The following is a 27,328-nucleotide window of genomic DNA, read 5'->3' on the forward strand; positions in this document are numbered from 1 at the left end:
TGTCAACACAGGGCTTGGATAACATGGGAGACGCAACAAATCTTTCCATTCGAATTCTAAGGAGGTCACTTTGACTACATTTGCTATGCATGGCCTCGCGTTGTTATAAAGCTGGACGACCTAGCCGGTCCTTTCTTTTGAATAGCCTTGAATAAATTGACTTGACGCATTTGGCCAACGGGTGTAACGTATGGATCAACTGTCTGGTTTATACGAAGCAACTCCCAGTAACTCAGACCCTCGCAGTTGCACCCATCACAGCGCATGACCTTTTTTAGATGAAAATCCAGTTAGGTTGAGGACCTTAGTCATCCCGCTGAAACCATCCATTCCAGTCTCTGACTCACCACTTTTCATTACCAGTGGTAAAAATCTGTACAAAAATCGGTGGATGTAGCCAGCCATATAGCGCCCCATACTGGGTGGGATGCTGAAATGCAGCGTTAAGCGGCGATTCGTAGTTATATTTAGTAAGTTCATAGGGCTGCCCAGATTCCAAGTTTTTGCGTTAAAGGCAGTTAGTGACAGCCGTGCGGTTGCAGTCTATCTTTTCAGTTAATTTCCAAATTTCTGTTGTACTTCTATTGTTTTTTCAAAAGTGCCTATAGATGGTCGTCATCAAGCTCTGACGGTCAACGAGAGCGAAGGCATCCTCTAAATTACGGACACCCTTCTTAAACTCGGCGAGCCACTTTTAGGGAGCAGTTTTAGTGACAGCGTCGTTACCGTGCATAAGGCAAATGTTACGCGCTGTTTCAGCAGTGTTTTAGTTTTGATAAAGTGTATTATGTAGAAAGCGTTAAAAATGCACATTTTTTTTTATTTGGAACGTGCATCCTCGAAAAGTCCTTTTGATCTGAAGCTACATTCACAATACAATTGCATTATAGCATTTAGCTAAAATAAGGAAAGCGTCTTAGGTTGTATGTCAAAAGTGAGAGAGTAACTAAACAACAAATGAAAGAACGTGGAAAAGGTTTTTAGGCGTAGGAATTTTTTTTTCAGCCCAATAAAGCTCGGGGCGGTTTCGAAACTAGAAGAGAATCAATCATATAATAAAAATATACATTCACTGCAGATCATTTTGCGGTACAGATAACACATAGGTATACGTGAAGACAACCCTGACGTTGATTAGAATCTTGTGACGTTTTGAAGCGTCGTCAACAAATTTATATTAAAAAAAAATTGCTTTGACGATATTTTTTGCGTAAATCTCTGGCTTCGTTCTTTGGTGACCTAGTAGGAATCACTGAAGTCGTGACGACAAACAGAAGACATAGCTCAAAGTGTGGCGCTACACCTCTCCAAGATCTGTTTTATAATTTCTTGTGCTTTATAACATAATGCATTAGGGAACAACTGAAAAGCTTACAATTATAAATCGTTAACGTAGAAATCAAATAGAAACGATTTACATCAGACGCGATTATTATTCAGCCTAGCACAATAGCATTGTAAAGCTTATTCAGCAGCTGCTGTCATTGTCGCCTGTGACTGGACCCCCGAAAATGCCGTTGTGAACAGCTGCGTTAATCGTACAAGTTACACCCAATGATACGATTTGTATCCATATGGGTTCGTTGCGACCAGACGGTATCCCGCCTCTGAAGGGTGGTGATATTGATGTTGTTTCTGTTGTTATTGCACGAGCACTTGTGGCTGTGGTCCACCTTTTGCGGTATCTACAGCCGTAATAGGCTATGCAACAGCGGGGACGCTGTCGGCCATCGTACAATGTTAAGGGCATGTGCGAGCAGGGGATGAAAAGTGCGTAAAGAGTAAGGGCCAACGGATCCGAAGCTACCCGATAGTATAGCATTCTCGTAGTCGGTCGCTTGACTGGCTACGATGGGGAAACAACCCCAAAGCAGTTAGCTTTTATACTACAACAATACTACATACATTATTACTCTACTAAATACTGTGGTAGCATTGGCAAAGGGACTATGGTCTGCAGCTACTCTACCGCACGACGTGCATCGCATGCTTAGTTTATTCGGCTCCTCGGCAGCGCCGATGTCCCGTCTGTCTGCCTCTCTCTGTCTCTGACACTCGTTCAGTCAGTCAATCAGTCTACCCGCTGTAAGGCGGTCCTGTGGCTGCAAGCTTCTGTTGCTAGTACGTGCTACTGCATCCACGGCGTCATATGAACAACGACGTTAGCGCCCATCGGTGAAAGACAAAGACGGCCACATGTAGGAATAGAGCGGATCGGACTGGGGAAGGGGTGTCGCTAGCAGGAAAAGATGGCGAGGATAGCGGAGCGAACGCTGGGCGGAATCCAACAGGAGAATGAAAAAGCACCATATCGTTGTATGGATAATGGTCACAATGACTCTCGGTAGATGTGGCTCTAGGCAAGTGGAAGGCAGATGGCCAGTTTTCACAATCATGTCTCGATGCGAATGTAATCAGGACACCCGCCTTTCAGTCGATCTGGATTCCAGTTGAATAAGAAAACTGCAACAAGGATCACGTAGTTGTACCGTGTTTCGCACGTTCTTGGCGCAGTGTGTTAGCATTCTGAAAGCAGCTATGTCGCTGTTACCATCAAACAGTATAGTTCCGAGTGGCCAGATTGATGATCTCATAGACGTTTGCCTAACGTGTGTTTGACTCGTGGTTGTTCAATATAACTTGGTTATATTGAACCTTATAATGCGAAAAATCTAATAGACTATCTCGCATTTTATTCTAGGTCCAAAATAAAGTCCTGGATACTCTGGTATGGGATTCGTCTATATGATTCCTCTGTTCCGTAAAAATATCCTATACTGAACCAAATGGGCCAGCTGAAATCGCTTTGAACAGGCTGAAATCACCGCATTTCGTACCGAGCCACGAAAAAAAAAAAGCTTATATTCTATATTGTGTTATTTCCCTTTGAATAACGTACAAAGAAATGATTCAGAAATTGATTTCTCATAAATGGACACTGAAACTGATTATCTACACGAGGACGGTTTGACAAGTTCATGAAATTAAAAAAGTTTGTAGTTCCACAACTTACTATCTAACGACAGAAGTGTAGGACTCGTTTATTTTGTGTTCACTTCGTTGAAATGTTAGGGTAGATGCAAAAACAATTTATATGTTGGTTTATTGTTCCAAAAATACTCCTCACTTCACCTGGACAAGCGCTTCCGCAATGGTGAGAAGTCATGGAACACGCATCATTTACTAAATTTCGTCTTAGTAGGTAGTAACTGTTAGATTGATTTCTTTCCAATCGCCCCGCGCGTTTCATTAACGTTTACTTTCTAATGAATCAATCAGTATTATCCTTTTTCAAGATGACCTTATCAAGTCTAACTTAATCAGAGAGTGACAAAAAATCAATTAATGTTGTTTTAACTTGATATGTGTAAGGCAAGGGCGTTAAAAGGTAAAGACATTCGAAAGCTTTAGGTAGAAAACATCATTCACCCAATGAGAGGACCAAAATCAAAGGTCACAAAGTAAGACTAAATTTCACGTTTTTAAGAAAAACGTTTGATTAAGATGTGAAATACGTTCAATTTGTATTTGGTACGCTCTCCTATACAGCAAATGGTATGGACTTCGATAGACCAGCTTACTCACAGAGTTCAGTCAAACCCTCAAATTGCGACGCCAAACGTGCGATTAAAACAGTCAATATTTCCATTTTTCGAAAAATCCTTGAAAAACTTGTATCCAATTTTTTGTCTGTGAAATTATATTATACATCGAATTTAAGCACGACGACTTAGCATGATCTGTATTTCTTTTTACACAGTTTTGCAGAGGCTTATATTGATTTTGAAGGATTTATTAAGATCTTTAGGCACTTGAGAACATAATGCTTAGGTATTTAATTGAGAGGGAGACACCGATGGATTGACAAACAACCTTTTTGACGTTTAAAGTTCAAGAGGAGTGTACTGTTTGTGGCACAAATTGATTAGTACTGAAGAGCCATTTTGAGCACATGCAGAAAAAATAGCCAGGTAACACAGCAAACTCTTAGCCCAACTTTTCCTTAGCTAGCACAAATTGGCACAAGGCGTACATGCAAAAAGAAATAGAAATCCATTTCGAGCTATTTGACCCACAATCGTTTTTATTGGGATGGTAATTAATGTGTGTCAATATTTATTTTGAATAGTCTTTAAGCGATACTGTTTCGTTAACCTTTAACACTTAAATACACGCTAAACTCTAAGGGCTCTCGCCTAGAATTTTATCCACCACTAGCGCCACTTTAGGCACCACTAGCGAATAGCTTTCGACACCTTCTAGCAGGGAACGTATTCTTTTCCGAAAAAGTAACTTTAGACGATGAACTAAAACTACTTGTCCTTAATACGGTACTTGTCTAATAAATTACTCTAAAAAAATCCTTATACAAGAAATAAACGATGTCTGATGGCTGAAGCCTTGCTGGTCCTTCTGACAACACAAGGAAGAACATTTAGGTAGCCCTTAACAATAAACGATCAGAATTAGCGCGAACACATACTAAAAGATAATTACATATATGCAAACCTAATGAAAGTAGCACGCAGAGCTCATCGGTCCCTTCATCTTTGTCAAACAGAGTACCTGAATACCCCCAAAAATGTCATCCCCTCTACAAAATGCTATCGGAGGTTGACGTCGGTCCTTCGGGAGAAGTGCCGAACGAGATGGTTTTCGACGGCAGCATCAGGGCATCGAACAACCTGGTCTGATCTTGTAAGTCCGTCTCGTGTGCTATTTTAACTGATGGTGATCAAGAAGGGCACTAGGTACTTGGCAATAATGACGGTGCCCGCAGGGCTATAAATGTTGAAGTCTTCTTCTCTGTCACTTTGCCACGGGCCAAAAAAAGTCGCTGCTTCACGATACCGAGCGCGGGAAAGATTTCCCATTGGACAATACTAGAACAGACTCTATTTTCCCTTAGTCGTCTGTGGCTAGTCCAGGCTCCGGAGCCTTTGTTTCACTTTTTCAGCTATTTAATGTATGAGAGTGCTGCGTGTGTGCGCATGTATATGGGCTCCGAGCGCTTCATTAATAATAACAACTCGAAACACCTCTAGGATCGGACCTCGACTCTGCACCCTGTTGGACCCTCGTAACAGCGAGCCCTATTGATATCACAAAGAAAACGGACTATTTAAGTATCCTTGACATCAGTATCAACCCGAGCACCACCGTATGACAGTTGTATAGCTCTGTCTTTTATAGAATATATTTAAACGGTTAAGTTTGTGATGCGTTATCGATTCCCCAATAACTGTAGTATAACAATTTGATTAGAATTCGTTAGTACTAACATTTGTTTTCCTGTCTAATATTTAGGAAGTACAGGACGAGACTGAAAAGAATGAGGTTACGTCATTTTTACCTATTTAACGCACATAACCTAAAAAGATATATGCGTGACAAAAACCTTCCGAAAAGGATACAGATTTTTCCAGATTTCCTGCTGACAAATTGCGTGTAAAGTTCAGTGCATAGCTCCCCCAAATCGTGTTCAAATAGTAGGTTTTGGTTAGGTTCAAATGGTAGGGTCCATTTTGTTTGGTCAGATCCTACACAATACGATTTTCCTCGTTAACGATGGTCACAGCATATGGAAACGATTAAGACAAGACCATGTTTTGTGTTTTTATCTCATCGTTGCTATAAAGTTGCTGTCATTATAGTATTCGACATCATGTTAGTTTGTCATTCAGCCCTCTTTTCTAAATTAACAATGGTCGTATTGGTAGAACTTCTAGTACAAACCGTCTATGACGAAGTTAAGGAAAGGTAATGTTTATTAACACGCATTATAGTGGTAGTATAGAGATAGGCGCTGAGGTTCGCTCGAATGATCAACTCTATTGGGAAAAGAAACTAGGACACTGAGCTCAAAGACATTTGGTCAGGAGGTTCATCTGGTTCGGCTAAATAATTGGCCTTACAGGTTGATTCTTTTAAATAAAGTGAATAGTTTACTTCACTAAGGAAGTGAGCCACCTGTAATGCGTCTCTGTCCTATGAAAATATAGATAAATACACGCATATATTCAATTGTTGTGTAGGTACAACGACTACTAGGTTTTTGTTACATTGTTTATGACAAAAGGTGAAAAAAGGCAAAATACGGGTCGAGACAAACATGACATAAGCTTATCGCAGCTGTCAGCTTCGCAGGCACCCACAACAAGGGGAACACGACAACAAAATTCGTGGCCCGCACGAACGTCAGCCGACGGTTGGAACCAGACAAGATTGGCTGATTGCCCAAATGCCTTTGCAAAGCCAAGACCTAAAGCAATCTTTATTGTTCAGAGTCAAGTCTGCACATGTCGACACGCAAGGTGCAAAATGTCTCCCCATCTAGAGCGGACACTGCTGTAGAAGAGTTAGGTTTACTGACCTAGCCTTCGCTTGGATGGCGCGACAACCCAACGGTGTTATACGAACCATAAAAATAGAGGCCGACACAATATTGCAAAAATAGAATGGTGATGTAAGGGCCAGATCGGGTAATGCTGGCCGATCAGACTAACAAAATCACGATACGTGCTGTTCGCGTAGACACTGCGATCGTCAGCGAGTATAATACAACGAAAGAGAATAAAGCAACAGAAACAACTTATTGTAGCAAAATGTAAGAACCTCGAGAAGAAGCCATGCCTGAAAACACCCTCTACTGATTTATTTAACCAAAGGTGACATAGAAAAATGTTACGATGCCATATTTTGTGGTAACGTTTAACCCGTAATCAGCAGGTTGAATTTTGTTTTTCCTCTCAGAAATTCTAGTTTAAAAAATGCACATAATCCGTTGCTATTGAATTAGATAACGAACAACAGTGAATGTAATCGTGGACTACCTCGGCCAAGTAGCTCTCAGCCTAGGTTTCTTTGGCATACAAGTTAAAGCCGCAGTTTCAATGTAGTGCTTAGCTTTTGCTTAAAATTCACTAGGATTTTTACTACTCAGTTTATAGTAGCAGGTTGTGTTCACGTCATCGCAGCTGCTCCTTTCGGCCCTGCTTAGCAAACTGTAATGCACCTTTGGAGAAACTAGACCCCGCGTTTTTGAGAGGCTCAATAAATGCACTATATACATGCACTGCAAAGCCGGGGCAAGCGTGAAATTACTATCTTTTCCTACGCGGTAACCGATCCGGGACACTTCATATCGTTTTTCAATGATGGACACGAAATCGTAATTGCTGATGCAAAGCAACATCGTAGGAATCCTCTGAGGACGTTTGGCAATCATCTATATGGACAGTTTTTAAATTTTAAAGAAATTAAAAAAAAAAAAAACAAGGAAAAGCCGATAGCTGTTGTCTATCGCCTGGTGAAAAAATACGGTTAGGAGGATGCCATGTTGCAACCATTCAATAATCCTGAAAGCATTAGAAGGAAGACTCCAGTGACGATGCCACTGGTCACACCTATGAAGTTGCAAACATCACCACTATCTTCCATAGCGCACCCCCATACAATGACTATCAACGCTTACGGCCGAATCTAGTTCTGGGCTTAAATCATAGCAAATCATACAACGTATTGACAGTTGCATCATAACCGTCATCGCTGTATCTTTCGACAACGTGCGCTGTGTATATGATGCCTAGTTCCTGGAACACACGAGGCTATTTGTTCGACTCTTTCTTTACATCTTTCGTTCTCTCTGGGCAACGCTGCAGAAAAAACCGCTACCAGGTTCGACTATCGTTAGGTCACGTTGCAAAGGGAAACGCGACAAGGTGATGGTGGTGCCGAGGGTGGGATTCGAGCGATCGAACGAATTGAATAGAACTTTGTTCGACAAAAATCGATGCCAATACTTTTTATGTTTGCATTTATTCCGGACACGTGTGACCGCTTGTCGCTAAGGCTGCGTTGTCTGTCCATCAGGACGTTGTAGGACGAAAAAGCGACGGAAAAGAGTGATGAGTGGAAAGTTTTGGCACGTTGAAAACGTAATATAGGTGCGGAATATTATACACGCACTAAGAGAAAAACATTAAGCCAGACAGCAGGTGAGTGAAAAGGATTACAACTTTTCATGTCTACCCAATGGTTAACCTCGTTCGAATGCTATGTTCGGCTAAAACTAAGGCACATAAATCAATGTAAGTGTATTTGCCCTCGTAATCTCATAGACGGTAGGCTCGGCTCGTTGTATATAGGTAAAAACTTTCTTCCTTACTTTTTTTTTTTTTTTTTTTCGGTGAAATCCTGATTCTTGAGCGCCCCGAAGTTATCCAAACAAATAACAGTATTCAGTCAGAATATATCACAATAATCAGAATGTATAAACGTCACCATAGTTCATACGCTTCTATATTCGATTGTTCTCATAATTTACAAATCGATAAACCCGTACTGCGAAACACAGTCACGCAATTTTTTGGTACCGTTTGTATGTATGTATGTATGGACTAGAACAAAATTAAGTATTAAAATTTAATATTATTAACGTGTCAGTAAGCTTAGCTAACTGTGTTAATAACGCCGGCGAAAATTTAATTGGCTAACTCTTGTATCTTGAGTATATTACCTGGAGGTCGTTTTTTGATATTACAATGTGAATAAAGATTGCTGGGGCGCGACCCCCCAGCAGCAGGTAGTCAGCTACACCATCCTGAGTGACGGCAGCGGCTGATGTTGCTGTAGCGATGGTATTGGTAGCGTTAGTGTCTGTGTGCCCGCCTATCCGTCGATCAGCGGCTCTTGGCTTTCGGGGGAGGGGGGAGGGGGGTCTATCGATGGTTGCGATGTAATGCTGCTGGCTGCTGTGTCCAGGGCCTCGTCTCTCCATCGTTTGACCCGGTGGCCAACTGTGAATGCTGCTAATGAACGCCAAGTGAACGCTAGGCAAACATTGAAGTGGTGCACCGGATCTCCACTCATCGGCATGTTGCATAGTCGAACACGAGCGTCAGCGGAGGCCAGGATCCGTTGCAGTGTTTCGCGTGAAGGTACGTCAGATTCCGAAGAGCTCAACTATAGCTATCGTTGTCAACCTGCAATCGCCCTGCTACAATCGTCATGCTATAGAGGAGGGCCACCCTCGCACTCTCAAAATGGCGGGGGCCCCTCTCAGCGCCAGCTGAGATGCGGCCAAAACTACAGGCCACTATGCACGAATCACTATACACAAGCGTATTGCATCCGAAGATGGTGGCGCTAAGTAAAGGGCCCAAAAAAAAAATTGAGCTAGAACTCGATCGACCCACTTGCACTGCCTATGTTGATAGGCAAATATCGCGTTTGCTTGTTTAGATCTATCATGCGCAACGACCACAGAGTGACGCAATCGTACCAGATACTTACTTTACTGATCGGTGATTGCTTAGCTGTTTTGGCTCTCTCGTTTTGGCGCTCTTTGCCTATACTAGGCCACGTTCGACTATGATGGTGTCAGGGGATTAGCAAAAAGCCGATTACGCGTTATTCGAGGACCAATGAAACAATTATCCTTATAATAGGGAATCATTGTAGATATCGAAAACCTATGATGGAGGTAACGGATCCGAGTAGATGCTAGGCTGTGAGGTCCATATGGCCGGCTAAAATCCACTATTTACACGAATGACGAATTTCATTACATAGATTACGACCGATGGCAGACTGCAATTGTTACTGACGGTTAAAAAAGAAAAAGTATCAACATTTTTTTTCTAATTTAACTTTTTTTTAGATTGCAAGTTAATCAAATGTGGAGTTTTTTTGGCAAGGACAGAAACAGATCAAAAGTCGTTTGTTTCCTATACTAACGGCTAATCTTATGGTACCCATGCCTTTTCCTGAGGTACTTTTTAGATAGAATAGGCCTCTACGGGACAGAGGTTCATATGCGCAGACAGTGCCTCAAAATGTAGGAAAGCTATGTCCTAATTCCATCTCTAATTAAGCCACCTAAAGCTCGCGGCGGGACATTACTAGAATAGCATTCTCACAGCGTAGATCAAAGCAGCTACTAGCCGTATGTTGCTATAGTGCTCACGATGCCTCTACGGTACACCAGCAGCTATGCTGAATATACACATAACTACACGTATTCCACTTCGTATACACCTGTGTAACGAGATATGGCATTCGCTGAGCGCATACGCATCTGAATGAATTGGAGAACACTGCTCATGGGGTGGGTAAAATCGGGTGGCCGTGGGGGTCAAAGCGGGCCAAAAAGGGATAAATTTGATTTATTGAATGAGGCGTCTATCCTTCTGAAGGAGACGAGCATCCTGCTAGTGTAAGGATATCGCGTTCCGGCTTTATAGACAACGAGTGACATTGCACTCACACACTGTTAAAGCTTGTGAACGCTTATATTGAATTGCCCCGCCATCATCAGGCTTGATGGCCTGAATTCGTGAACTAGGTCCTTATCCCATTTCCTTAGTTATTCCGTGTAGTAACTCCCTAAGAAAAGTAGATTTGTTGACCTGTGCATCATACCGACATAAAGCAGACGATTTTGGGCGGGTTCGGAAATTCAATTCAAAACCACTTTTATTAAGAAGGATTAGGGTCCTTTCATAGTGTTGGGTGTAAAAACCTATTTACCACCTATTACATACTCATATTGTTATTATATTAATGGATTAATACTAAGTCCTACATTATCACAACGTACTCACAAACTGTGACAAGTATGCTATCAAGAACGAACGTATCGATTAATGAACGACTAGTTATCTCAATGACAGGGACTTTCCAAATGGTTGTGTCACTGTGAACGCTAAATAGACTGACTGGCATTTGACGAACCCATTCTTGATAACATTCTTCTTCTTAAATATCATCCGTATTCTTAATATATGGTTGCTAGAGGACAAACTAATAAATTATACAACGAAGCCTTTATGAAGCTTCATATCAAGCCGCAGGGACCTTACAGTGAAATGACAGAACGTTACAAGAAAAGAATGTGGAAACTTTACCTATATGGTTGCGAAAATAAGTTATTTTTTTTCGATATTACCATCGTCTGTTGCCTCTACAATAAAATTTAACTCTTATTATAGCGTGATTGATAGAAAGAAATTTTATACAGATAGATATATATCTATATAAAAATCATGAGAACAAGGTGAAATTTACTTTGTGCTTTCACTTAATTTCTTCAATATTAAAATGCCGGATACCTTTAAATCATCTTCTATTGATGAGCTTAGGTAGTTTCTCATATCTACAGTATGTGTTAGTACAACTACACAGCGGGATACCTCAATGATAGTTCCTATATCTGCTGATGTTACCATTGCTTAGCACGCATAGGGGATGCTGGCAAGCATGTTCGGTTTTCTGCCCAACGATTTGCAGACCTACTCGTGAAAGTTTAAGCCTGTATAACGTCTAAGATGATTTACTCTGTCAAGAGCCTCAGGAAAATATGACCAGCTGCGTTGTTGTGGCCGCTATCATAGACATATCCTACCTGACAGACCAAAAGAGAACCTCTTTATTGTTAAACTAGTATGTACAAGAAGGAAACCTTCAAGAAAGTTTGTTTATCGATTTGAAAAAAATCACATTTTTATTACAACTTGATATTCCTTTCCTTTTAGGCTTTTTTTTGTATGTCAAAAATCGAACTTTGAATTTTTAAAAGTACGCTTTAAATGTTTTTAAATATATCTAATCTAGTTTTTTTTTTTTATGCTTTTGCGCAGGTTTAAGTTGTTAAGCTTTCTAGATGGCCTGCTAAGCTTGAAATCGAATTCGCAAGTTACGCAGTGTATGTATTTGATTAAAAAAAAACATTTCTTTTATACACATGTCTGTGTCAAATAGCAGGCAAAGCAGAAGTTGGCAGAGAGAACAGGAAATAATGAAAAATGATAATTTATCTATAATAGACGAGTTTGAAGCCAAAAATAGATATATAAAGGAGCCCTAGTTTGCATCGATAGTCTTATATACATCGTTAGAAGCATTTCATAAATCACAGTAGGGTTACTTGCTTGACTAGGCGGATAAGTTACTATTTGTTGTAGTCTGTTGGAGAAGTTTAAATTTGTGAAGGTAGCTTCCGACACCAAATACGACCTAAACGACGTATGAAAGTTGTATAGGATCATAGGTCTGGCTATTTCATAGAACTGGTACACCGGGTCATATACTTTTGCGTACGGATCTTATTTTCGAAATCCATAGGAAACTACTTAATTCATTGTTTTTTTTTGTTTGCACTGGCCTTTATCAGCTTACTCTCTTCGAGACACTAGCTTACCGAGATACGGTCCAATTACGAAAACCAAGTCTACATTCGATTCCTAAATGAGTACACATTGAGTACATAATTCCAGCAGGTCTAGAGATGAAGCGTGCATTCATACGAAAACGTTTACGTCACTTCGTATGCGCTATCAAGGACAGGTAATCTAAATCAAGGGAAAATTTAAAAAACGAGAGCGGGGTAGGCTCTAAGCGCAACAATTCTAGCATTAAAACGTGTTCTAGTTAAGTGCCGATGATGTCTTGCAATACATTGAATATCTCTGAAGGTATGTGCCCTGTGTATTACAAGATACAATGGAAAATCTAACAATCCTTGAAGTTCATCAACGTTGAAAATCGTCCTTTGATCATATCCGGAATAATAAATAGCTTATTATTCTACTCGCGCAGCTTTATCTTGCAAAGGCAAGTGTAGAGTCACACTACTGGAAAAATGGAACAGCATAAAGGTATATTTACATTGGAAAAGGTCTACAATTGCAAAACATAAAAATGATAAGGCTTACGTTGTTTGACTGCAGGAAGGTCTCCACTCGGTCCTTCTACGCTATGTCCTTTTGAGAAAAAAACTAAAACTGAAGAAACTCAAGCTTCTATGAATAATGATTAAGACTGGGTGCGAGCCACGGCATTTCTGTAATATTAAAGGGGAATCCTGTATCGTTTCTCATTGTAGTACCATATTGCTTAATTTTTTTTTTAAATTACTTTGATATTCCTTCAATTACGCAGAGGTCAGTGTTTTATGATTTGTTGCACAATTCCCAGAGCTTATCGTTATCATAAATTTTAACTTGTATTTTGCTCAGTGAAAAGGTCTAGCTAGTTTAGAAATTAAACTGTTTTTAAAAATCTATGGCGTGATTGGATTATTATAAATTACTGAAAAATAATTCCGTCAGGTAGTAGATGTCTACAGTAAGGTTCTTTTACTTCAGCCGAAATTTACAATAGTTCGAAACCATAAGCGACCGAACGACTTTAGATAGGCTGTTTACTAATCATCTCTATGATGCTAGTATGAACAGTTTGCTAGTGTTGGAGCTTTACTTGGTATTGAATTGCTGTTTTAATGTAATGGGTTATGAAGTTTCGGCAAGTTCTGTGTTTTCTGCTCCTAAACAGACTGCGATGAGTCACTTGACCTAAGGTTCCATGGCACCTACAGTATACCGTTTACGAAGTACGACAAACGACTTAGTCAGGCTGTACGTTACTTCATATATGTAACTGCTGCGTTTCCGACCTACCGTCATTTCGTCCCAAAGTAAACTAAATGATGTTTAGTAACCTCGTTATGAACTTCTTCACTTTTGTAAGCTAGTTACCGTTAGCGTTTAGCAACCCCCAGACAGTGGCTCAGCTGGCGACAACTACGCCGGCGGTAAGGCCGGAATCCACCAATCTCCTCAATCTTGACGCACAGCCGACCAAGGCTAAAAACTACTACTAAGAATAGAAAGATATCCCGCGGCCTTACCGCTACACCGTAGATTGCACGGGGATGTGGTTAATATTTCGGGATGAGTCGGTGGCAGGGAAGCGTGGTCAGATACGAATCGTGTGCCAATGAGTAAGCTGAAAACAGCCGGACGAACCAACATTCTAGATCTAAGTCCAGTCTATCTGGCTTCTCCACCCTCCATCACCTATCGGCAGTACCTAGCGGTATTAGGTTTGCGGGGATTACGAAGATAACGTTCTCATTAATACTCGATCCAGAGTTGGAAAGAAAGAGGCAAAGGGGAAAACTTCGACATCGGAGAGCGGTAACATACTATAGACGTCGTGAACACATGGAGTGCTGGCAGAACAATCAAGTACGGCTTATCGTCTCGCGAACGAAGAGTGAACCTGTACACGTGGAAAGCACCGGGACGGACCAAAAGCACCAAAGCAGAAGCTAATTATCCGGATAATTAGTGGTCGCGCAGGCTATGGACTCCTTCTTAGACCTCCTCGTAGACTGGCTGTCTGATAATCTGCTTGGTTGCGACCTATTGCTTGAACGCGTAAGCAGTACAAGCGGACATTTAATGTGCTTGCTTTTTGTAATAAGATATCGGAAGGCCAATGCGCACCTACCAGGCAAAACCTCAGAAAAAGCGAGTCAGCATCTCAGTTGCCATCTGTCTTGTCTAGTTTCTAATAAAACCATTAAAGAATGAAAGGAACACTCATCCTTTTGATCAATTTGTAGCCCCCAGTCATTTTCTAGTTGTTTTTGAGAATCGACTCAAAGTGGCACGCTTTCAGAGTTGGTACGAGCACATGGACGTCTCCGTATAACTCACATTTTCTAAATAAACGTTCTTTATAAATGCATCAGCCCGTAAGAGAATTTAGATCTATTCATTCATTGTAATTCAAATGAGTGACCGCTACCGCGAAGTTTGGCGGCGGATATAAACCCCAGCTTTTGGAAAATGGCTGGGCTGATACGAGAACCACAGTCGAGGCCCAGCTGCTACGCAAAATAATGCCCTCACAGTTGGACCGCAGCGGCAAGAGAGATCTCTAACAGCCCACTGGGATTCGATTATAGCGTTCTGGAAATGCTAATAGGACCTCTTCTATTGGACAAATATTTTAAGAGATTTATGGTCCCGAATAAAGCATACCGTTGCTGGAACTAAGGCACTAACTATTTCAATAGTAAAAATTGACGCAGCTAGTGTCTAGTCCCTTGTTGACTACTAACTTCATCAAGACATGGCCTCTGTACGCGTCCACAGAGAAATTACATTATTTTGAAACGGATGCTGCTGTGAACTGTTATCGAATACGAATATGTGAATACGAAAGTGTGAGTCAAGACGATTCAATGAGGCTGGCCTTTAAAAGTTAAATTTGCTTGACAAATGTGATTTATCATTGAATAGATTGTGTGCATTCAATGAGACATAAGATGAGAAAAAAATGTTTGTACAACTTGCCTACACACGAGATAATTGTTGATGAAGGTTGTAAAAACAATTTGTTTATGTAAGTGAGTCAGCGCAATATATATATATACGTCGGGCAATACTGGAAGGTAGAATACGTTTTTTCATACCTCTTTTTTTTCATTTTACGAATTTTTTGCAATTACGTCTATCTTGTTAAAATTTAAAAACAAGTTCCAACTGTCTGTAATTGAGTAATTCTTCTGCGCATCTACAAGAACCGATAGAAAACGAAATTTTACCACAGTCATAAATCAGGACATGAGCCGACCGTTTTTATTAAATCAATACGAGGCCCAGTGTTTACGACAGTATTCCGTGTAAAAGGTTATGATGACGATCATTTCGAATGCTTACGAATCATAAATTCTAATTATTTACCTTAAATATTAGTTTCACTTGTTGTAATAATGTTTATGTATTTATCGTGCACGTACGTATCATCCGGTTTTGGTCTGCACGTTGGTACGTATCGTTCGCACAGAGATCAATGCCAAACTCAGCTTTCTAGTCAACTATGATCTTTTGCCAATGATGCACTTCTTACCATACATCAATAATAACGATATCATATACTAGATATCTATAGTATATGATTGTTGTACAGGTCAATAATTGGCCTGGATTATAATCTTAATTAAGCGTTTCCCTGCTTGTACATTGTGGGTCTCAACGCAGCGAATTTTTGGGAACACGTGGTCAGCAGGTCAGGACGGCGAACGCGGATGCATGCACGCAGTTCTTCACCCTGGCCATCTATCTTATTTGTGAAGAATAGATAGCGCCATTCTGAAGGTTCAGTTACGCAATGAAGTCGTGTAATAAAATGAGTGTGGATTCTAATTGTTCCAACGAATTTATACAGTGCTAACGGTCAGGCTCAGGAGCAGGCCTCCTGCCATCGATACCTTCACCGATGACAAGGCCGCCGCGTGTGGCTATTGGATTTCCTGACTGGACGAGTTGTGGATTCGAACGCAATGTCAATTCCGACTGCTACTTGCTGCTGCGCGATGTGCAATAACCCGGCAGTTTTCACCCTCCGACATTTTCCCTTCAAATGATCTTTCCCAGGATGATGTTCGTAAGCAGCACGAGATTAATTTAGAAACGAATTATTAATTACAATAATTGTTGTTGTTGTTGTTGTTAGTGTTTCGAGTAAGTTGGCTCAGGAGTAGTCGTGACGAGTCGCATCCTATCGTCCGTAATGAATCCGTATAAGGCAATTGTTTTTTCCTTCATTTGTTTAATTATTACCTGGTATTACGCGTCGCTCTAGTGAGACTTAAGGACAGAACCGCTTTTAAGTATGATAACGTGTCTTAATGCAATCTAAGCCATGCTAAAGCCTCGTAACCTGGATAGCTATCAGGCTGTATGCTACTTCCGTATCTTGTGAGCAGGCAGAACAATTGGCCAAAATAACTAGAATAAAGCCAAAGTTCGCAGAACTGTACGTCGGCCTTATTCTGCTGCCATTTCTGTAACTGTTTTTAGCTAAACTAGACCATTAATAATGATTTCACTAGATAGTGCTTCAAACTCTGCATATTTGACACTGGCGCTGTCTAATAAGTTACGTTTTCTTATTAAAACACAGAACCGCAAAAAGTTGCTTTCTAGTAACAGGAAGATCCTGGCCATAGCAGGCGTATGAGAAAAAAGTAGGCAATCGTGTTATTTGCTGCTGGGATACAGATATCTTTAAATCTGGTACGGATCGGAGAGTGGCCCTCAGTATGGCGTTTTGGGCAAATGATTAGTACGTGGCCACACGTCCCGACTTCACGACAAGTTTCCGTTGATGATTCGTCATAGACTGGAATGAGTTCACCCTAGGGCCAAATAGACACTCGATGGGATCCGAGGGTTCGGAACCAAAATGACACGACAGGATTCATGACCCCATAGGTCTAGCAGGACCATTGAAATACTTTTAGCTGCTAATACACGCATTCAAATATCGGCGCCAGAGTATTATCCCTAGTATTACTAAGCTAAGGTTCAATGATTGTAACATGTTGCAGATATGAGAAACCGATTGAAGGGACATCGAGGGACCGGGTGTTAGGTGAAAATGAAGTCGAAACATCTCTCATTGCTAGTTTGTCTTCGATACACTTGTTTGAATACAACCTAAATTCTGACAACTGATGCTTTACATCTTGAGTATATATATGGCGTTTGATCAATGTTGCTTATATTCTGAAAAATACAGAGGAATTCAGGAAGTTGGTAGACCTGTATCAACGTTAGAAGAACTACGTAAGGACCTATTTACGGATCTGATGTTTTGGCGCGAATTTTCGAATGCTGGTAGCAATTGCTTCGTTAGTGAAGTTCTCGCCTCAGCCTGAATTGAACCGTACGAGTATAATTGATTGGGAATTAGCGATACAGACACACGCTATGAAAATATAGCATGAATGCTTTTAGTAAAAGAAAACTTTTATTTTAGACTCACTTATTTCTAGAGATTATACATAATTAAATAATTTAATTAGGCTAGTACAGTCCAAGCATAAATATGTTTATGCTTGAACAGTACTAGCCTTGAGCGGATTGGTAGCTCAAATCAACTGGGCTCCGTAGAGTGATTCACTTCCAACGTGTCTTCGAAATGATATAAGGTACAATGTCAAGCTGTCGCATGACTAACGTTCAAAATAAATTTCCCATTATCATCGGGATATTGACGTTCTTATTTTGATACGTTGATATGTTTGGATCAATTGACACGCAAAACCCAACGAATATGGTACATATTAGTACGTTATCAGAATACATGCGCATAACTCCACATAAGTACCGAGATTTGTGATGCTAATGTGCGAACGTAGAAGCGTGCTAGCTAGCTAGCTGCAGCCGTAATCATTCGTTAGTTCATTTACCTGCTGATGTGGCCCTCTACCCTAAACTTAAATCCACCAGCCTAATTATAGCTAAAGTATGGTAACAGTACAGCTATCCAGCATGGTTAGCCATCCCGATACAACAACCTATCCGCCTAGGCGACGGAGAAGCAGGAGAAATGTTCACTCATGGAATTCTTCAAACCAGTTCCGGAGCTGCTGACGCGTTTCTTTTTAACGCTCTACGTGTTTCAGTTTTGTCACCGCTCAATTCCGAGTCCTCCTCAGTCGCCGCCAAAGATAAGCGCTCTGTGCCTGCTATCTCAACTAAAGCGTCCGTACCCCCCCCCCTCCCCTCCCCTCCCCCCTCTCCCCCGCCAGACACATAAGCTTAAACAAACGCGAACTAAAAGCCCCTACTCGTTTTATGATCGCAGCGAGTTTGAGGCGTCTAATAAAGGGGTAGTAGCGAGTAACTCTTCTCTGTTGACGGGTGAAGCGGGTGTAGTCGAGTAGAAGGCTGACTGGTAACGAATGCGTGGCTTTACCCGCTGTCGCACGGGGCCTGATATGCTGGCAAAGAATGCAATCAAGGGCTCATTTCACGCTCACTGCCTTCTCTCCGACGCGACTCTAGTGGCGTCAGTTCAATACCAACAATACAAACCAGACATCAGCCGCACACCTCACATGCATTTAATGGAGAGCGGCAAAGGCAGGCGAAAATGTCGCGCATGGTTTGAAATGTTGCCACATAACTTTAACTCGACGATAGAAACTAGGTTCTCCGTGATGATGTCGGCATTCAGATGGTTGAGGTACGTTCTAACTGATCCCTCGCTATACGAGTAACGTAAAATGCGGATTAGATACGTAGAATAACTTGATCTTATTGAAGTTACTGGCTAGTTACAGGTGAATATTTAGTAAATATAGCTTGGCTTTTACTACGACGCATGAATGAATGATATTTCTGGTCAACTATTTGTCTATGGTACTGGTCAACGTCACTTGCCAATTACAAGCTACTGTATAGACCTGGACGTTCAAGGTTCGTTAATTGACCTGGTAGACGAAAATGTTCCTGTCATATGTTGCCTTTCTGTTATGTTAATGGCCTAAGAACTAACCAGTGATATCGGACCCTTGCGATAGATTTAGTAGTAGAGCATTTTTTTTTTTTATTGATAATGATTTATAATAACATTATCACTGCGGCAAACAGGCAATAATGTTATAGCGCTGGAGTCCGTTGTCGTGTCCCGGCTATTGGCGAGGTTTTACAGGATTCGAAGAATTACGACGAGTGCAAGAACGGACCGTTACAGTGTCTCTTTTCGTATTGCGTTACTTGATGTTGCTCACATGGGTATAACAATTATTTTTACCAGGTCTATAATTATTTCGCCAGTCTGTTGCTATGTAGAAATGATGAGCACGTCCGCTGGCTGTGAACGACCGACCGAACAGGTGTTCTGACTACCGTGAAGGTTGTTCTCCACGAAGCTATAAGCCCTTGATACCAGAAGCAGCTGGTAAAACTGCGTATCGGTCGACCGAATGCACACTGGATCATTAAGAGCACGCGTCCCGTCTAAAGGTACCGCCACTGGGAGAAATACATTTGCAGGTGTATATCCTCTCACCTTAGTCGCTACGATTAATCACTAACTGAACGACAGGGGGGCCGGAATGGAACATACTGTTTTCGACAGCTCAGATTCTGCTAGTTTCATAATACTCAGACGCCACCTAAGGTTAGACATAAATACAATAACTGATTGGCATTTTGCTCTGTCATCGGGCAACGAGTATGTTATAGGAAGCGTAGTAGGGACACGTAGTCGCCAACCAGCCGAACCATGCTCATCGTAGATACGAGTAACAGAATAAATTCAGACAGTTTGTACGATGAAGCCCGTTCCTCCGACCGAGTCGTCTTCAAGTCAGTCTTTCATGACCGTTTTTCCCTGGACGTTTGCATTGGTTGAAAATAAGGTATCACCCTAAGTACATGCATGACGCACGCGTCTAGCGGGTCGGGTCGGGTCGAGTCGAATCGGATCGGGATTCGTTAGAACAGATGGCGTGGAAGAGATATCTATTTATGAACGGCACGAATAAAATGCTTGGCGGCACCTAGCGACACAAAATTGTAACTTCAATGTATATGTATCCGCGTGCGCGCCCTCTATTAAGATCATACTATTAAAAACTATTAATATCATTGCATTCGCTTTATGGATATCATCTTCCCGCTTAGCAACTAAAACGAGAATAGTTAAAGCAATTGAACAACAAACTGGAACTTTTTACAAATGTGTTATTCTGTATAAATCTATTATCATGAACTTGCAGAGGCTACCTACGTGCTAGTAGTGTTCTACTTCATCGTATGCTATCGAGCCGTGTTAACCGAACTGTTGGAAGCTGCACTCGGGTTCGTAGTCTCCTGAACGGACTTGGGGAGTCGCATATCTGCTTGTCTCTGTTTATCATATTCTATAAACCCCACCTTCTCTCGCCCATTTCCACTCAGTCCTTCACCTCCCGAATCGCGCTACAAAACTGTCTCTATTAGAACTACTCATTCCGAGTGTTCTGCACCACGTAAGCCTTGACGTTGCCATTTCAACTTTTTCGATAAGTTACATATCAGTCTTTAGGTGGCACTACTTCCGGATTATTTTCCGGTTGTTATTATTGTTGCCGTTCTTGTTGCTGCTAGTATTTCTGTTGTTGTTGTTGTTGTCGTTGTGTCAAAAGCAATGCTTACGCGAGTGTGATATCAGGGCCAGTTCGAGGTTCTTGCTAGTGGTCCCACCGATTACGTCGTGTACGTGGCATGTTAGTGGTAGCGGTAGTTAAAGTTTGCGGCGGACGCGATCTCGTTTTGCCAATGCCAACCATTACTTGCACGGGCAGGCGTATGTCCAGAAAGGCCCACTACATAGCTTGCACTTCCGGCATATTCACGTCCGTGCGTAGCCAGAGCTCTTCAGTCCATCGTGCTTCGGTATGAAGCCTATGCAGCGTCTTTTTTCTTATTCGGTTTTCACAACGTCGACGCCTTACAGCGCCATCATCTCTAGCTCCATCCACCACCATTACTACCGACACGAATCGTCAAACGGAAACGGAAATGAGCCGTGTCTGTACACTTTCAAAGCCCCCACCCGCACCACTCTATCGCTCTTCTTACTTTTGCGTTTTGCCACACTTGTGTATTCCCCGACTGAAACTTTACTCAAAAATGGGGCATTTCCACCAAGCAACTCATGTGAAAACAACTCGCTCCGACGCTTAATTTTAGAACTGTTTTATGTAAATAATGTCCTTACTGCACATCTAATAGCTAGTCAACTTCACCTGTTAAATGAACAATTTCACATATTAAGTTACCATTATTACACATGGCTAGCGGTCAATAATATAAGCCAGGCTTGATTTTCGTTATACAAGACAAAGTCTATCATATCAATCTATAAGGGCGCTACGGAGCTTTACTAAGCTTACTTTGTAAATTCAAATTGACAACCTTTTACTGCGTTACCTGGACATCCAGACATCGCTGTCTATTCAAGAAAAGTGGGGAGCGTTATCATAGATAATCGATGCAAGCGCTCAACTGGTATTATGTGGGCTGATATTCTTTTCATAAGACCGAAAATCAATAAATGGCGAATAGTGAACTGAAATAAAAAGTATTGCAATTATATGACATATGTATGGTTAAAGGAAAAACCTTATACTGTGCCCTTTGCTTTTATTGCCTTCATAATCTCTTTGTTAACTTAGCTGCGTCATGTGGCACAATTTTCCTTGAAGTATTTTAACTAATGATTATCGTCTCGTTTTCATCAATAGGAACCTTCGTACACGTGTAGCTTTACGTTCGAACGTTTCGTCCACGGATACTTCTGGACATTCGACGTTGGCTTGGATGACTTCACGACGTTTCGAGTTTTACGTCCAATATCGCCGTTAGGCATTCCATCAGATAGTTGGCTCCCCGCACGAAACGACCCGTGTGTCTATGCCCGGGCTCGAACCTAGACCACAACATGTGCCTGTAATTACCGTGCGAATACGTTACCCACTAATCTGTCATCAGGACTGGCTTGAAATTTTGGAGCATACGAATCAGCCGCTACTGAACGTTTCAGTCTACCTATTCGTATTATAGTTGTTTTTTTTTTTTTTGCAATGTACAGCCTGCCGGATGTACTAGCTCTTTCACCAGATACGTCACGCAAGAATATATCGCGCCACTCTGTATTCTGTACGAATGATTTTTCATTCGTGCAAGGAACTGAAGTCATAGACGAAGTGTACAAGCCTACGAGTTAGTTGATTTAAGGTGTCCTTCATCTAGGGCGAATATCAAATAATCAGGAAGTATCAGGTGAATCGATGTAAGCCCTGAAACTTTTATCTCTTCTCAGTCGTTGAGTAACGCGGAAATTTTCGAACGTGCGCTTAAAATACAGCTCTGTCATTGTGACAAGGCGAAGTGTGGATAACCCACCCAGCAGCTGTTACTTTCCGCGTTAAAAGAAAAAGTTCATTTTTCAATCTTGGCGGATCTCTAACGGCTGTCATAATCTATTGCGCTGTACTGTAATGAAAAGGTGCTACATCACTGCCAATTTGGCAAAGCTGCACACTCTTATATGGTGTGCTTAACGCGTCTACGAAAGTTCAGGCGATTTAACGACGGAAAACATTTTTAGCATCGAAAACTATTTAACGCCATTACATTCTGATCGTATCGCGAGTACCTGCGAAATCATTAACGTAGAGAGCCGTTTTCCCGTTCGGTCTGGGCTAATACTTATTCAAATCATACAGAATCAATCGCAATCACGTTACTTTTTAACCGTACCAATGACGTATTGTTTAAACATAAGGAAGATCCACGCATTTACCATAGCCAAGGTACACCTATGGCAATGCGTCAAAAATACGTCGCTTATTTCCACGTCATTGAATTAAGCTGCATTTCCCCCTAAACCAGTGGTCATCTGCAAACACGATAGATATTGGCATTTCTTAGCAGTAAAGGTAACGGCAGTAACAATAGTATTATATTAAGCTCCCTGTGCTGACTGGCCCGTGAGATATTTACAGGCAATAGGTGAGCGTTACCCTAGAGGAAATGTGGCGCTCTACTATATCACTGGCAGGTCGCCGATTGACAAAGTGTTAGGACATAAATGTCAAGAGTTTTCTTTATCCAAAGGTCAACTCTTCGAGTCGAGAGAAGCGAAGCAATGTACCTTACCGGTACATTGCTTCGTACCGGTTCGTAGTACTATCGCGAAAAAAAACACCATTTTTTTTTCTCTCTGTTTAGTTAACAGGAAGTATTTTTATGACTATAACTTCTGGCTTTCAGCAAGATCGCAGAGCAGTCCCGAAATCGTTATTATGTGTCATGGAATAGAAATAGCTTAAAATATTTGTTGGATAATAACAATACACATACAAAATCTCAAGGAAACTTGAAGTAGTATGAAACAAAAGTGCAGGCTTATACTTTTTGATATATGAAATCTTATTTATAATTATGCCTTAAACTAGGTTTTGTATAGTTTTATTTGATTTAAGGTATACATCTGTTGAAGATTTTACCCAATCAAATGAAGTGCGTCTGTTGATTTGACAGATCTATTCCGCTTCTTTCTGCGCCCACAACGACCAATTAAGTAATCGTTTGAATTGGAATAGAATTCATTACAAATGTATAGCAAATTATACTTCGCGTTTAGCCGCATGTTTATTATTTGACGAGCCACGAACGATTTCTCGGCGATGAGCTTGCTACCTTTATCCCCTTTCGTAGACTGGGGAAAATTACCCTCACCTAGAAAATCCAGAAAAACACCCTTTCTCAAATCGGATGTCGTTCGAAAGAGATTACCAGGCCTTATAAAGCTTCGATGCGTACTCGTTTCACGAAAGGTCCTTATGCACCTTCTGTTGTCCACCAAGTGAGTCAAATAAGTAAACACAATAATGTATCTGAGAAAATAACCATTGCTTTATTACCAATGATAAAAAATGGCAGCTTTTTTTATTTTACGAGCTATCGCTTTTATGTTTACCTATGGTTAATGGCATATTCTATAGAAGATTAGGAATATATACACACTATATAATAAATGCAAAGTCGATTCCTCAGTTTTAATGAGACTTCTTTTTATAATATCTTTTCATTGCAATCAAGGTTACGTGTGTTTTACGGAATTCGAATTGGAAATTTGACAATTCCAAGACTTCTGCGTTACCGCCTACGTCATCCTGCGGAAGAATTTTACCGAAAATGGTAGTATGCGTTCAACCCAAACGTCTAGATTAACCTCTCTATCACTTTGTTACATACTACGCTATATTTGTGCAATATATTAATAGTGATCATAGCCTTGACAATGGAACTTAGCTAAGCATATTTTCTTATTGAGGTTCTGCCGTTTAGAAGTTTCAACTTACGACTTAAAATTGTAGCAGTTAAAAGGTGGCTTATAGGGGGAGAGTAATACATTCGTTTCGCTCAACAAATATTATAAAATTATTTTCTTTCTAAAAAAAAAAAAATGCTTTTATCATGTATGAACAAAAGACCAAAAATTATTTGTTCTCAAAATTCTAGTCTATAGAAGCCTTCGATTTGCTCTGATCTATAGAGGTAAAGTTTTTAGTGTTCAACGTCGTTGAATCCTTCTGAAGCCGTGTGCTAATGACATCTCGATGTCTGTTTTTGCAGGCCTTCGAGCACAAGAGATCGGGGTATTATTTAGCGGGAAATTTACAAATGTCCATTGCGTTGACGCTACTCAGCGGCCTCCTAGCAGCTGATGTCGAACTTTGTTCACAGGTAAACATTTGAAATCAAACTAGTCACGCTGACGCTAACATAATTAGTAATTTCACTCGTTGTTTTTTGGCTTTTTAGAGACACTTAGAAAATTGTAGCGACTCTCTTTATGTGTTGACAAGGAAAAACCATGAATTTGTGGTGCCGGAAACCGAGAGTGCGCTGATTGCTCATTGTGAGAAGCAAACGGCAGCGGAAGAATGTCTACGAGAGCGAGTCGATATTTGTGACACTGGAATAACAAAAGTAAGTGAAAGTGAAATCAGATTGTTTATCAAAAAGTGCTCGGCGGGCTATTTTAGTCGTGTTAAGTTAGACAATCTACGTTGTCCTCTTTCTAAATTAGTAGTTTGAGCTAATTAAGATTAAGTAGGCTAATAATAGGAATAGATGACATTGAATTTTTGAAGCTCTAACTAGCCCTATTTTAATTAGATCGTGGAATTTTGCTTGGGATTAGATCAACTAGCCCATATTTTGTGGATTTTTTATAGGGCATGAGTCGGGCTCTTTTCGATGATAACCACGACGAGTTCTCACGTCGCTGTGATCCCACATCAAAGGTAAAAGTTCGATCGAATGGCAGAATTAGTTTCCTTAATCAATTAGTCAAAACATCACTCAAATCTATCGTCTTAGATAGTTCTTCAATCATAGCATACATTCAATGATATATGACAAGATCATGAAAGGCTTTTCTTCAGATCATCCTTATCTCTACGTAGAATTAGCTTTCCTGCAGATTGTCGTAACGTTGCTTGTTGCAAAATCGCTACCATTTAACTACATAAACTGGGTTCCCGCTTCTGGCCATAGCCTATTTTTCGACTATGCCCGATTTGTCCCACAGGATCATCGCCGTAGGTCTGAATGATTTGTTGAGAGTGATTATTTCACATAAGATATATATGTAAAGCCTTTTCCTTGCAGGAATACACTGACTTCCTGTCGATTGCCCCTTGTATCAATACCATAAGCGGTGAACTGTATGGCTGTATGGTTGGCATGCTCACTAACCTCAGTAATGCAATCCATGTGAAAACATTCAGGAAAAAGGTGGGTTATGATTCCGCTAGAAGAGTAAAAAGCAAAATAACAATAATCGTAGTCAGATTGTTTCTAAGCGTATCAAACGCGTGTTTTTCAGTAGAAACGCAGGCAACTCGTCAGCACATTCTCTAATTACATTATCCGATAGCGTAAATACGATCACTGATCAACTTGGCCGTTTCGTCTCTCGCCTATAGTAATACAAGCTACAATTAGCACAACGGTTTGTTTTTTAGGTCGATCACGGATGTTGTGCGTACAAACGTTTCGAAAAATGTGTTCTGGACATCGCGGTTGACCGCTGTGGATCGGAGACTCAAGCCTTTTTTGATGATTACCTTAAACAGACGGTTAGAGAAACTGTTACTCTTCTTTGTTCCGCCGACTATGAGTTGTGTACCACTCTCAAGCCTGTGGAGTTACCTAAGAAGTTGAACATAGAATATGATGAACCTCAAAGTATATTCTCGGTTATACACTATATTCTGGGCGTAATTCAAGCGAAAGAATAGAATAATACTATCAACTAGTTCATAATAATTTCAAAACTCTAAGAGCAGTTGATAAATAAAATCCAGCTTCGTTCTTAAGCGTCAGCTCTTAGATTTCGTATCTGTCTCAATGCATCTCGTATACGGTTACCGTTGAGTACCTTCGGGAAAAAAATGTAGTATAGTTAGTCTCGAGACTAAATGTTCTCGAAGACGAAAACTGCTGCTAGTAGTTATCTTTTTTAGCTTATAATTGCCCTAGGCTGCAATTAAGGCCTAAGGCACATCCTAAGATAAGATATCAATCTTATTTCCATTGAAAATTGCTTTATGGGGGTCCAAAAAGGTACATGGCGTGGTATTTATTAAAGTTGATCACTCAAACCATTCAGAGAATGAAGCAGAAGAGGGCCAAAGACTACTTAAAGGCCCTATTTACGACAACTGTTGAATGACTGAATTGAATTTCATAGAAGATTCGATGTTTTGTTTCTGAGATCTTCATCGATTCAGGTCTACCACTCAACCTTGAACTTAGCAGACTCCTTCAAGTACGCATTTATATGATGCTCGGTGTACGTGGCAGAGATATCGATGGCCATAACTATCAAATTTAACAGAAAATTATGTTTACTATGCAATGAAATTACAGCGTAGTTACAGAGAAGGAAGCGCTTTTTGGAATGCTAAATAAAGCAAACAAATAATGGCGGGGTAAACGGAAAAAGGAACTTCCTAACCTAATATATTGCACTTCAGTTTATTATGAATCTATCTAATAAATACACAGATTAATATTGATTTTCATAACAAGGTGACTAGGCAAACTTAAAGTTGATTTAGTAAGGCGGGATTTAGTAGGTATAGATCAGGTTATTTAGACAACGGCATGTCTCTGTAATA

At 40.7% G+C, this 27,328-nt stretch overlaps 2 protein-coding genes across 5 annotated transcripts; both read left to right on the forward strand.

Moving 5' to 3' along the window:
• The first annotated feature begins 18,471 nt into the window (after positions 1–18,471).
• LOC147757649 (uncharacterized) lies at positions 18,472–23,805 on the forward strand. 3 transcript variants are annotated; one of them, XM_086978762.1, is made up of 4 exons: positions 18,474–18,825; positions 19,233–19,607; positions 20,366–20,447; positions 21,875–23,708. In XM_086978762.1, exons 2-4 carry the CDS (start codon positions 19,568–19,570, stop codon positions 21,993–21,995), a joined length of 243 nt encoding a protein of 80 aa, XP_086834888.1. In that variant the 5' UTR covers positions 18,474–18,825; positions 19,233–19,567; the 3' UTR covers positions 21,996–23,708. The 3 variants fall into 3 exon arrangements, 2 of the variants coding, with proteins under 2 accessions (XP_086834889.1, XP_086834888.1); XR_015320041.1 differs by lacking the exons at positions 19,233–19,607; positions 20,366–20,447 and having other exon boundaries at positions 18,472–18,825; positions 21,875–22,079; positions 23,676–23,805; XM_086978763.1 differs by lacking the exons at positions 19,233–19,607; positions 20,366–20,447 and having other exon boundaries at positions 18,473–18,825.
• Positions 23,806–23,858: 53 nt separating this feature from the next.
• On the forward strand, positions 23,859–26,530 carry LOC111245721 (uncharacterized). Of its 2 annotated transcripts, XM_022794420.2 has the most exons (7): positions 23,867–24,000; positions 24,237–24,335; positions 24,774–24,884; positions 24,963–25,130; positions 25,379–25,447; positions 25,815–25,940; positions 26,171–26,530. In XM_022794420.2, exons 1-7 carry the CDS (start codon positions 23,950–23,952, stop codon positions 26,444–26,446), a joined length of 900 nt encoding a protein of 299 aa, XP_022650155.1. In that variant the 5' UTR covers positions 23,867–23,949; the 3' UTR covers positions 26,447–26,530. The 2 variants fall into 2 exon arrangements, with proteins under 2 accessions (XP_022650156.1, XP_022650155.1); XM_022794421.2 differs by lacking the exon at positions 25,815–25,940 and having other exon boundaries at positions 23,859–24,000.
• Positions 26,531–27,328: the final 798 nt, after the last annotated feature.

This window comes from Varroa destructor, unplaced genomic scaffold (assembly GCF_002443255.2).
Source record: "Varroa destructor unplaced genomic scaffold, Vdes_3.0 BEIS01000002.1, whole genome shotgun sequence".
Taxonomy (NCBI): Eukaryota; Metazoa; Arthropoda; class Arachnida; order Mesostigmata; family Varroidae; genus Varroa; species Varroa destructor.